Raw genomic sequence first — 13,342 nt, 5'->3', positions numbered from 1 at the left:
CTTACAAAGAGGAATATTAGTTTCCTGTTCTGACCTGTTCTCTGAGCACGCTCCTCCGTCCCATGGCTGTTGTTGCTCTGCATTCTCATTGGTGGAACCACCATAGTCCTGACGCCGCGGGGGCTCCTGCCCTGCACTGCAGGGGAAGGCAGTGGTGCGACCATGGCAGCCAAAGATGGGCGGTTGTTGTGGTTACTGTTGTCCAGGTAACGGTAGGGACTGTTGCCACGCGGGGAAGTCAAGGTGTCTGACGCGGGGGAGCCCTCCACCGTGTCGCAGCCGCTCTCGTGGCCATCGTCCTCGGACATGCTGAAAACAGAGGAGAGGAAGTGTTAGCGGGACTGAGAAGTGCGTGTGTCTCTCTCCAGAGCCTAACCCAGACATGAGGACACACTACCTGTTGGGTCTCTTGCAGGGGGAGATGGAGGGGCTGGACTGCAGGGAGTTGGAGGCAAAGGAGCTGGTGCTGATGCTGCTGTCGGGGCTGCTGAGGGAACACACTCTCTCCATAGACACACTGGTGTTTCTGCATGCCTCACACACACACTCTTCCTTGCACCTATGGAGAACAGCACACTGGTTAGCATGTTAGAGGCTCAATGAAGTACAATTACTCTAAACAGACGACTGGAATCCATATTCCTACTTTTTACACGGGCTGGAAACTTTATTTGTTTTAGATTTTAACATCTTTTGATTTTTTCCAAATTAAGTTTGGATGACTGCTGTCATATTTTATGACACCAACCCAAAAATAAATCCTTTGTATTAAATCCTCAATGTGAATAAAGCGAGTTAGAGTCAATTATTTATTAAATAAACTTTAATTTATAGACTTGTCTTTGTAAACTTAAAAACATGTAAGCAGTAGGGAAATGCACTAAAGGCATAAAATAATGATGAAATAATATTTGTACCCTTGGGCTTATATCAGAATAGTGCTAAAACAGAAAAAGCAATAATTTAAAATAAAATCCTTTCACATTTAAGCTTTTTTTTTTGCAAAATCCTTTTACAAACCAGCCTTGTGCAGCCTGATAAATAGGAATTTTCACCTGATGCAGGAAAAAACAACCCGTAAAGATTTGTTCTATTGAAATATAATCGTGGTTTATGTTGCAGTAGATTCTCCTAGCATTACAGGTATGAGCTTTCCTTCGTGCGATCCATTTTAACGTTATAACTTTAACGCTCTACAGTTATTGGCAGTCATTCATCCCATTGCATGTGCTGTTACTCACTCCCTCAGACGGCACCTCTGAGGTTCTTCCTCCTCCTCTTCCTCCCCGTCAGTCAGGTCACTGCGGATGCTGATCACACTGGCAGCGGGGCTCGGTGTGTCCCCATCAGTACGGCTACGTGGCGCTGCTGTTGGCCTGGACCGGTCCTGCTGGCTGATCCCATTGGGCGCTGCCTCTTTAAAGTAGCTCACTTCCTCCTCTGCTTCATTTTCGGCTGCAGTTGGGACGACGGGTTGCACCAGCGGCAGCTCCCTCTGAGGCTGCTCTCTGGGGGCCACTGCATGTCCAACAACACTGGCCATCTTGGGGGTCCGACACACTGATGTGTGGATGATTCTGGGGTGGGACAGGTTCCTTTAAAACAGAACAGTTGATATATTAGACATCCATAAAACATGAATGCAAATTCCCTTCAACGAGGAGCACTATCCCACCTGTTGTGACTGTGTCTGTTCCTCTTGTTGGTTTGCTGCGGCCACACAACGTGAGCTATGCCGATGTTGATTGGCTGATGGGCAGAGAGGGATGGCATCTGATTGGTCAGGAGAGGCTGTTGGATCACTGAGGTGTAATGGCTGCGGAAGGGAAAAAGTATTTGTGTTAAAAAAAAGGTACCAAAAAAAGTGCAAGAGGAAGAGAATGCATCCCTAAAACTTGGCTGAGAATAGGCAACAGTTGTAGATCATATGATGTGCTTTGATGAATGCAAATAGAAGAGACTGAATTTAAACAAGTATTCAGAATATTATAAACCCGTTTGGAAAGAACGTTCGGGCCATTTTTTTGCTGCTTTACATCGCATTTAGGAAACCATGGGTAGATCTCACTTGTGACATTGCTCTTAAACCTAATTTCCGGCCGTTGTATAGCTCAGTGGGTAGAGCAGGCGGCCATATACTGCGGTGGACCCAGGTTCGAATCCCCTCTGTCTCCCCGTTTCTGAACAGCACTATATTAATAGGCACTGGTTGACCATTTCTTTCCCTTTGTGATGACGCTGGTACAGCTGGAACGTCTGACAGCAGCCAGCTCTGTCCCCAAGTAACGCTCCTTAGGATGGCGCACCAGAATAACGTCCGGTGAGACAGAGGACATGACAATAAGAGAAGTGAGATCTACTCCATGTTACCCCATGTGCTTTTTCAGTGTTGCTTTGGCTTCACACTAACAGTGACGGTGCGTTTACACCCCGCGATTACCAGTCAGTGCAAAGATGCTGATCAATGCAAATTACGCCTCACTCGCTTTATAAAGCCAATCAGACGTGGCAACCGCAGGCATCCCTGACGTCCTTATGTGGTTGAAATAGGAAGCGAAACATCAGTCTGTGGCCCTGGGCAACGGTACACAGAGCTCACAGTTCCTCACATTTGAACAGAAGATGTGTTTGTTCAAAAATGTATAAACCACAAATTGTTTAAGGCATGGCAAATAAAGTCGCTACTTTATTTGTGTCTATATGACGCTTTTCTGAGTGTTGACAGAGCAATTACAACAGCAGCTTAGCCTAATCGATCCAATCTCAATTCAGGAAACACACATTTTAAACATGTTTTGCCTACTGTCTTGCGGACTCACGAGCCAAAGCATTAATCCATGATTTTTACTAACAGGAATCAGTATGTTGTTATTTGCCTCATGCCAGCGGGTCTAGTGTGAGTGATGTAGTAAAACCTGTGCGAGTTTGAAGAACTGACACAGCTTGTATAGCCACAAATAGAAGTGTCTCACAACTTCTAAAATTAAACAGAAAGCCAATTGTAACATGTTTTTTTTTTGTGCACACGCACTGAATTCAACACAGAATGTTGACGCTTGGAAGTTTAACAACTGGGAATTTCCCATATTTAAAGTTTGTCTGACTCAGGATGGGATGACTCACCCCCAGTCGCTGATTCTCTGCGGGCCGGATGTGGTGTCGCTGGTTAGGGAGGACTGGGGAGGTGGTGGAGGGGGGTGAGAGGGCGGAGGTCCCACTGGAGTCATGTGCTGCCAGGCTGTTGGGATGAGCAGCTGCTGACCCCGGCTCGACCAAGCCTGCTGCAGGGAGAAGAGGAGAGTCAGAGACGTTACGTACCATCTGTTGATCCCCGTCGCTGCGATCTGTTCAAACCCCCCCACAGCAAGGCCTGATGTCAGGGGTCGGAGGTCAAATCCATGTTTAGGTCGGTGTCTTACCTGAGCAATTACACCAGGTCGCACCGGTAAGGGCTGTATGGGAGGGGCCTGGGTAACCATGGGAACAGAGTACCCTCCCGGTTGGTTGAGGTTACCTTGTAAAAAAGAAAAGCAACAAGAACAAGCATGAAACCATCTGTCATGTCAGGCTGTGCGTAGCAACAAAGAACACTTTCAATATGCAATCTTTAAGATAACCAGCTCATAATGTATCGTGTTATCTTTGTAATGAGTGTGCATACCTTGCATGTTGGGAGGACAAAGAAGGAGGGCAGGTGGGAAGGAGTCTGTGCACCCAAACTGACCATTCCCAGTCGTTAAAGCTATCCCAGGATGCAACACTGAAGGAGCCGACTGGTTCATAGGCTGCATCAGAAAAGAGTGGCAGGTAGAGAGAAGATATAACGTAGAAAGAGACAGAGAGGGAAAGGAGGTAAGCTATCATTTATGAGAACTATTGACAATAGAGTGGTGCAGGATCGAGTCCTAAAACCCAGAAGTGAGTATCTCAGAGCCAATGGGATTTCTCCATAGGATTTTGGAAAACATTAGAAAGAAAGTCTGTGGTTGACACAAATGTAAGAGACGGATCATGTTTTGTTCTACGACATTAAACACATCAGCATTGAACTAATATATGCAAGCGTGCGAAAGTCAGTTGAAATGATCTTAAGTTGGCGTGACGTTGAAGTCCTGCGACCCTGCTGTACTCGTCTGTAGTTCGTTTATAGCATAACGTTAGCATTTTGCTTCTGGCGATTAGATTTATTATGTGAACATGATAAAAGTAGGGTAGACATGTGGAAATGATCCGGCTGAACAAAAGGTGTATTTCTACGGAGAAATCACATTGCTTTTTTTTCGAGGGAACCCATGCACAGATTACTTCTGGGTCGGCCTAAAAAAATATGTTATCCCTGCACCAATCTGTGTCAAAAGTAGCAGAAAAACTAAGAAAACATTTCTAAGATGATATGTGGTGACACATTTGACCCTAAAGAGGGTGTTATTAGGTAATCGGTGAATGGGCATGGTCCAGGCATAAAATCAATAGGAGGTCAAACATGCCTGAGTCTCGTAGCTGAAACACACACAGTATCTGTCTGCAGTATCTCACCTGAGTGTGCACTGGTATGTTGCTGTATCCTAGAGGGAGGCCAGAGGGGGCTGCTGTGGCGACAGGGGGTCTGGAAAAATGAATGGTGTTTTGATTCAGAGCATCAAAAATGGAGTTGTTGGGCCGAGTGTGGCACATGTCCATGATGCGGAAAGATGACTGCACGCTGGAGAGAATGAGAGGAGGGAAATGTCAGAAATGGAAATAAAACTTCAGCCAACATTGCAGGGGAAAACACAAAGCAGAGAAGAGCATGTAGGAGAGACAACAGGGAGTCAATGTCAACGTGCAGACTTACTGGTTGCTGTGTGGGTAGTCCAGCAGGTGAGTCATGGTGAGGAAGGGGTGATTGAGGACGCTGGCGGGAACAGTCCTGTCCTCAGCGTTGATCAGCAGCATGGTCTTCAGCAGGGACACAAACTCCCTCCTGTCAGCTTTCTCTGCCTGCATGTCCCCGGTGTCAGGACTCAGCACCAAGTTCACCTGAGGGGAGGAACCACAGGGAGAGGGAAACACTTCATGTGAGAAACACACAGGGCAACAGGTGATACAATAAATAAAGTTGTGCGGGAATGAGTCCTAAAACCCGGGAATGAGTTAGCATTTCACCAATTTGAGTTTCCTAGTCTAGAAATCAATGTGTTTTTAAACATATTTGTGGTTAGTCACCCCAAATTACGTCTTTTTACTTACATTTATGCTTAAAAAATCAAATAGAGACATGATAGATTTGATCACTCTACTGGCTAGAAAACTAATATCGATTAAATGGAAAGCTACATCATCTCATACAGACTGGATTAAAGACATCCTTTTCTTTTTGAAGCTGATCGGCTCTTCAAATGCATTTGGGGAAACTTGGGGCTTATTTTTCCAATTCATTACGAGGATGAATCTCCCTATAATTCCGGATGAAAGTTTTCATATTTTGGTGAGGTGGGTTGCATTTTTTGGTTTAATTATAACACAATTCTGCACTAGCGGACTGATTTTCTTTTTGATTTTAGTAGATTTTGTATCTTATTTATTTATATATTTTGTTTTTGTGTGTTTTGTAAGGCTTTGGTTACTTTATTATTTAGCCAAACTTCAATTGTTGATTTGAATGTTGTCTTCTATGGTAAATGTTCGTCTTCCTTCTTATCAAACAAGTTCTGATGTGACGGCTGTATGTTATTCCAAAACCCAATAAACAAAGTGTTCAAAACAACATCTAAGTGTCACACACGTGTTTCCCCACAGAACTCAACCCATTGCTTTTTGTTGGGGGGGCCCTTGCAATGCTAACTCCTGGTCGGCCTCGAAAAGTACGCCATCTCTGCACGACCACACCCAGGATATCTTGAATATGCGATCATGATATTTAAATGATCCCACTGCTGTATATCCAAATTGAAACGTGAGATTGCCTTTTATCTTTTATGTTTTGTGTAGGGTGATTTGAATTTGGACTCACGTGTGCGATGTCTTCCAGACAGCTGAAGATGTACTTTCTGGCCTCTTTGGATTTAAGTCCCGTCTCTTTCTCGTGCTCTTCAGTTGTCTGGAGGAAGGATTCAAATCGTTTTATTTAGAAACAGTTTAAAAATACCATCATAAGATATAATGGAGACATGGAAAACAGGCTGATAAGCGATTAAAAAGGGGGCTGAGACACTAAACAAAGTATTTACAGTATATAACACTTACATCTAGACAGGAGAGAGTTCATGTATTATAGAGAAAAATTATAAGCTAAAAATGACCCTAAAATAATCCAACATTAACTAAATGGTCCTAAACATTTATTTAAAATCAGTGTAAACACTGGTCTAAAAAAGGAAAGATTTAATAAAAACATAAATACGTCAAAATGAAAATTATTAATGTATTAAACACATTTCAAAGTTGTTTAGAAGTCTTCAGCCATTTATTTTGATCAAATGTTGACATATTTTAAATCACAACTTCAGGCGCCTCAAGCTCTTTTTAAAAGAACAGAAACAATATCTAGTTTGTACATGCAGTATTTAAAGATGTACTTTTTTCTACTTATTGTATTAAATGAAATGTAAACATGGGAGCAAATAAAAAAATGTAAATATGTGTTTTCAGAGTGTTAGGCAGTCAGGTTGTTGCTGGGAAGTGCTTGGATGGATAAACATTAGGCTCAAATGTATTAAACATTTATTTAGAGTGAGCTCAGCAGGGAGTATAAACACGGTTTCACATTTCCTGGAGCTTTCCTCAGGCTCTGCCTTGTTTTTAAAAGCTTATGGATCCATTTCCTTTTGTGAATTAACTGCCACTTTATATTTCAATATCCCTTTGCTGCATGGACTAGCACCTGAATTTATAATGAAATGTAACGTCCAATATCACATATGCGTAAAACATGCATGTTCTGTGTGTTTGACCTTTAGTCTCCAGGAGGCGTAAGGAGAGTTGGACTCTTTGGAGAAGAAGCGAGAGGTCTTTGTCCCCTTGTTGAGCAGATGCTCGGCGGGCAGGCCCTGAGTCTGAGAGATGTAGCGGATCTGAGGAGACAGCAAAAAGAAACATGTAAAGTCAACACATGAGTCATAGATTTGAGGGTTCAATATTTGACTTAATCAATAAAATAGGAATTCTGTAGATGGGTATAAACCCAATCAAGTCTCTTTTTTTATGTTTGGTTTGCCTGGTCCCCTTCTGTAAACATGCGTGTATGATCAACCAACTAACATACATCTTTCTTTTCAGGACAAATTAAGCTATCGGAATGTTCATGCTGCAGGGATGTGACATGAATGTCTAAGTAGTTATAAGAACATCAAGACATGAAAGAAACTCAACCGAAATTAAATCTCATATAAATGTGATTACACAGAGACAATATGTTACAACCTTTAAGCTTCAGAAAATATATTCTCCCGTAGTCTCCCAAGAGCCAGTGGGAACACAACAGCACATTCTAACTAACACATCAAAAACTAAGGGGTTATTTCTACAAAAACCTGCTGCTTTCAAATCTGTTTCCTATCAAATGTGAGCATTGCTTTGCCTAAGAGCAGACCTGGTTTGCAATGAGACAGGGCTACAGTTCCCTCTCAACAAAACCAGGGGCCAAACACCCAGGATAAGGTGCAGAACAGGTACAGAACTCAGCTTAAAGGGCTGTGTCTAGCTTGAAATATCCTTTCAAGAGTGAACAAAGATGACATCAAGATGGATGAATAAAGTAACCAATGCATGCAGGCCAGAAAGATGCCACAGCCATTATTAAATTGCCTTTGTGGAACAATTGGAACCAATCCTCAAACCTCAAAGCTAAACTTAATAGATATTTGGTTCAAACGATGAATATTAATTTGTATCTCTTTATTGTCTGAGTGAAAAGCAAAAATAGATCCTGAGCAGGTGTATGTATGTATCTATGTGTGTATATATATATATATATATATTTATATCAAAAATGGAAATTAAGGGGGGGACTTAATTGGCAAACAAAAAAAAAGAAAAGGTAGTGAAACAATAATTGAACCAAAATTACATTACAGCTACTTAAATAAGATAATTAACTTCAATGAAAATTAAATATTTATGTTACTGAAAATCAAGCCTACACTTCATCTCAGGTCTGACCATATACAAATTTCAACACATAGCGTGGATGTCATTTAGGAGGGGTTTTAATTTGAAACGACTCACACAATCAAAGTGATAAAGGAAAAACGTGATTATTGTGAAGAGGAAGACCAATAATTAAAGCCGGAAGTGAACAGCATGACCTGGCAGATGATTCAAAGACAATTGTTGCAACGGTAGTTCAAACACTTCCTCTGCAACTTGGATTCTGTCCTAGAGCCGCTCCATAAGTCGCTTGTTATCAGATATGGCATGTTAACATTGCTGCACTTCAACCTTTACTGCGCTGCCAAGCGGACATAGATGGAGCACTTCAGGGGCCACAGCTTATGCCACACACACAGAAAGGGGAATCCAGTTGTTGACATTTGGAAATATATATATTTTATTCACTGAAGATTCAGTTCATAATCAGAGCTTTCAAATCCCGCATTGCTTACCGATTGTAGCCCAAAGATTGATGACAGTATAAAAATGTCTTTGTGTCCGTATTTAAAAGGACAGATGCTATTTAAGTTGTTTAAGAGTTTGAATACACTTAATGGCTGATGACTTCTACATAGGTTTACTTTACTCTGAAATTCATATCATTTATACCATTGTTTCTGCTTGTCTTTGTTTATTATATCTAGGCTATTTTAAACCAATGTTTAGACTGATGAAAAATAATGTTTGGGGAACATTTAGGAACCATGAGTGAACATTCATTCGTTTAGTTTTTGGTTAGTTTTTTTAAATTGTAATGTTTCCTTATAACAAATACATTCTGCTGAGCCAGGAGGCCAAGCTCTCAGTCTACCGGTCCATCTTCTTTCCTAACCTGCCCTATGGTCATGAATGAGAGAACGAGAGGGTAAAAACAAGTGGCCGAAAGGGGCTTTCTTCAGAGGGAGGCTGGCATCTCCTTTAGGGATAAGATGAGAATGTCAGTCATCCGGGAGGGACCAGGGACAAGAGCCCATGCACCTTTGTGTAGAGCCAATCGAGGTGGTTCAGGCTGAAAGATGTCACCTGGTCGCCTCCCTAGGGAGTTGTTTCAGGTCCAGCATGGAAGAGACCGAGGGGCAGACCCAGGACCAGGTGGAGGGAATACATTTCCACGCTGGCCTGGGAGCGCCTTGGAAATCCCCCAGTCAGAGCTGTTAAATGTGGCCAAGGAATGGGACGTTTTGAGGCTGGAACTGCTTCCCCCGTGACCTGACTACGGACAAGCGGTTGAAACTGGATGGATGGAAATCGCCAATGCGACATGGTTGTTGTAAAATATATTGTGGATGTTTTTTGTTTAATGTGTGGTCTCAGCTTCAGATATCTTGTCTAGTTGTCCCATTTCAAATATTCCCATTATGTCTTGAACTTGATTAACAAGTATTCACTTCCTCATCTTCAATTTCCTTATGTAAACTTGGGACGAATAGATGACATACTAAAATACCATATCAGTCGACATTAGGGTCATGCTGTACGTGCAAGATGTGCGTTTTAATACTTTTGTTCATCATTTGTAGTATAAATAAAACATCTTGGGGGTCCTGAGGGCCTCTCTCCTGCTGACAGCGCTGTCAGACCAACACTCAAGTTAAAATAATCCGTGATGTAGTGTTTTCCCGGCTTCTGTTTCAAAAGTAGTTCAGTGTGCTTCTCTAACAGTCAGCACCGGAGCATCGGCGCAGCCAACAGACACAAACCACGCTGCTTTCCTTTGTGCCGTTTTTCCCCGTGTTTCCATCACCCTTCTCTGCTTACATCAACATTAGTTTTGTGGTAAGGTCATTTTGGGACAGGACTAAGTCAATAGCCTGCCATGTTGTTATCCTGCAGACGACGCAGCCAAAAATATATCAAATAGTGAGACAATTACAGGGTTTTTTGGGGTCAGTGAACATCTCACTCACGACTCTTTTGTTTCTCAGTGGACACAGGCGGTTAATTTAAATTAAATACATGTTTTCATTGTGCTTTCCGAACACGGGCACTGAAGTTAAACTACGTGCCCTTTACAATACGAAGGGTGATGACTTACCGACTTTAAAAGGGGCACTATTCTGCTCATTTCCAGGTTCATATTTGTATTTTGTGCCTCTGTGACATGTCTCCATGCTTTAATGTTCAAAAAGCTCTTTATTTTTCTCATACTGCCTGTGCTGCAGCACCTCTTTTCACCCTCTGTCTGAAACCAGAGCACAGTCTGCTCTGATTGGTTGGCTGGTCGGTTCCCAAGAAATATTTCAGTTGGCCTTCCCTGCCTTGACAATTCCATGATACTCCTGAAGTTCCATGGAAATCCTACAGTGATACGCTTTATGGCCGGTGTGTGTGAGAGCACGCGCACATGTCTACAGCCCAGAACAAACACACTGACCGGCCAGAACCTGCTGATGGTGCACTGATCCCTCCCTCACACACCAGTGTGTGTTTTTGGGTGTGTGTGTGAACTTGTCTACCATCCGGCTTATGCTTATAAATACATTTTGCTGTGTAAAGTGGAACTGCAGTGAGCCTTGGCATAGCACAGCATACTTTTGGGGGCTCAATATTCGCGCGTGGGCGTGCGTGCGCGTGTGTGTGTGTGTGTCCTGGCATAGCGCAATGATACAACAGATCTGTCCGTGCTCAGTGACGCTTTATCAGCCACCCTCTCTAATACCCCATTTCCACTGTGATCTAGTTGGGGCTGGTTTGAGTCGCAGTTGGTCCAACTTGTGAAATACTTAAGAACTGTTAAAAAGTGCCAGTGTGAATATCTCTCTGGAGCTGTGCACATGTCACTATGAAACTTACAGTTTGATTGATTTGCAAGACCGACTTCCCCAACTTTGTAGTCCACAGGGACGTGGTTAATAGGTTGTGTCGCAGCTGGTGCTCCACTGGAGTCTTTTTAAAAAGGCAGCAGCTACTAAAAGTTATTATCTACTATCAAACTGTCTTGGCAGTAACATCCCCGATGCATATTTAACTAAAGAGTTAGAAGTCGCTGCATCACTCACCTCTTTAAATCCAGACTGATATGTGCTGCTGCTTTTAAATAAATCAAATTATTCATTGCAATTTTGCTCTTTTTTTTTTTAAATTCCCTTCATTTGAGACTGTTTTTAAAGGTTTTTTTTTGATGTGATCCCACTGCACTTTATGTTTATGCTTTTTATGCACTATAAAAATAAACTTGCCTTGCCTATTTTCTTTTTCGACAATGTTTGGTAACATAACACCATAACGAAGGATTGCATAATGACAAAATTATATAATAAATAAAGTTACTTCTGCATTACATGGAAGATGAAAAAACCTTCCAAAAATAGATACATACGGTATCTCACAAAGAGTACACCCCTCACATTTTTGTAAATATGTTATTATATCTTTTCATGGGACCACGCTGAAGATATGACACTTTGATACAATGTAAAGTAGTCAGTGTACAGCTTGTATAACAGCGTACATTTGCTGTGCCCTCAAAATAACACAACACAACAGTCATTGATGTCTCAACCGCTGGCAACAAAAGTGAGTACACCCCTCAGTGAAAATGGCCAAATTGTGCCCAATTATTTTCTCTCCCCGTTGTCATGTGACTCGTTAGTGTTACAAGGTCTCAGGTGTGAATGGGGAGCAGGTGTGTTAAATTTGGTGTTATCGCTCTCACACTCTCTCATACTGGTCACTGGAAGTTCAACATGGCACCTCATGGCAAAGAACTCTCTGAGGATCTGAAAAAAAGAACTGTCGCTCTACATAAAGATGGCCTAGGCCATGGGTCCTCAATACGTTGATCGCAAAGGTTGTGTGGGTAGATTTGAAAAAAAAAGTTAACATATCAGCCATCCTTACTATGGCATTTGCCACTTGACGTACAGGTAAGCCAGTCAGATCTCATCTTTTCTAACACGCAGTTCACCACGCATGCGCGGTCAACCGCGCCAGCTGCAAATCAGGGCTAGCTGATCACCTAATTAGCCTTCCAATTTATACAATTCTACTAAAGAAAGGGTATAAAAATGAGTGCGTTTGTCTGATCTGCAATTCTACTATCGCTATTTTAAAGAAGGGAAATGTGGAGCAGCACTTTCAGACAGTTCACAGCACTTACAACACTGACTTTCCTCCCAAAAGCGAGCTGAGAAAGAGAAAGGTGAAGGAACTGAGCAGGCATTTTTCACAAAGGTGACTTTAAAAGCGAAGGCAGCCACTGAAGCATCGTGTCATTTTTTGGGGCTGCATGAGTGCTGCCGGCTGTGGGGAGCTGCAGTTCATTGAGGGAACCATGATTGCCAACATGTACTGTGACATACTGAAGCGGAGCATGATCCCCTCCCTTCGGAAACTGAGCTGCAGGGCAGTATTCCAACATGATAACGACCCCAAACACACCTCCACCTCCAAGATGACCACTGCCTTGCTAAAGAAACTGAGGGTAAAGATGATGGACTGGCCATGCATGTCTCCAGACCTAAACCCTATTGAGCATCTGTGGGGCATCCTCAACCGGAAGGTGGAGGAGCGCAAGGTCTCTAACATCCACCAGCTCCGTGATGACGTCATGGAGGAGTGGAAGAGGATTCCAGTGGCAACCTGTGAAGCTCTAGGGAACTCTATGCCCAAGAGAGTTAAGGCAGTTCTGGAAAATAATGGTAGCCACACAAAAAATGGACACTTTGGGCACAATTTGGCCATTTTCACTGAGGGGTGTACTCACTTTTGTTACCAGCAGTTGAAACATTAATGGCTGTGTGTAGAGTTATTTTGAGGGCACAGCAAATGTACACTGTCATACAAGCTGTACTCACTTTAGTGAGATGCTGTACATGCCTTTAACAAATTGTTAAACATAAAGTTTCTAACTGGCATTTACTATGGATGTAAAGCCAATTTCAAACTATTGGTTTCAAGTCAATAAGATTTGAAATTAAATGTTCTCCTCACTTAATAAAAGGTCAAGACAATATTAGGGACAGTAATCCTATGCTTTTTCTCCCGCACTGTGAACATGACGGTCTTAATCCTAGTCCTCACAGAGTTGCGTACAGTCAAACACGGGGGTAATCCTGCAGTGGTCTGTGAATGCAGTGTGGTCCTTTTCCCATGCTCTCTTTTCCTCACAGGGGAACTTCATCTAATGTCCCGGTTGTCTAGTTCAGACTGTACAACACTGTGGGAATATCATAACACATGGCCGAGAACAATTTCCTGATTCACTCAGCTC

The 13,342-nt window shown here is 42.5% G+C and overlaps 1 protein-coding gene across 1 annotated transcript in view; it reads right to left on the bottom strand.

Annotated features, from left to right (window-relative positions):
- hipk3a (homeodomain interacting protein kinase 3a) overlaps positions 1-13,342 on the bottom strand; it is a 38,239-nt gene that overhangs the window by 9,950 nt on the left and 14,947 nt on the right. Inside the window, 11 exon segments of the mRNA XM_063901098.1 lie at positions 35-309; positions 398-559; positions 1,242-1,595; positions 1,676-1,816; positions 3,124-3,281; positions 3,420-3,514; positions 3,662-3,785; positions 4,537-4,702; positions 4,835-5,019; positions 5,993-6,079; positions 6,933-7,052. Of these exon segments, the coding sequence (XP_063757168.1) occupies positions 35-309; positions 398-559; positions 1,242-1,595; positions 1,676-1,816; positions 3,124-3,281; positions 3,420-3,514; positions 3,662-3,785; positions 4,537-4,702; positions 4,835-5,019; positions 5,993-6,079; positions 6,933-7,052 (1,867 nt within the window).

Source organism: Eleginops maclovinus, chromosome 2, assembly GCF_036324505.1.
Source record: "Eleginops maclovinus isolate JMC-PN-2008 ecotype Puerto Natales chromosome 2, JC_Emac_rtc_rv5, whole genome shotgun sequence".
NCBI lineage: Eukaryota > Metazoa > Chordata > Actinopteri > Perciformes > Eleginopidae > Eleginops > Eleginops maclovinus.
Note: the sequence above shows the minus strand (reverse complement) of the source record. Positions and strands in the feature narration are given on the sequence as shown.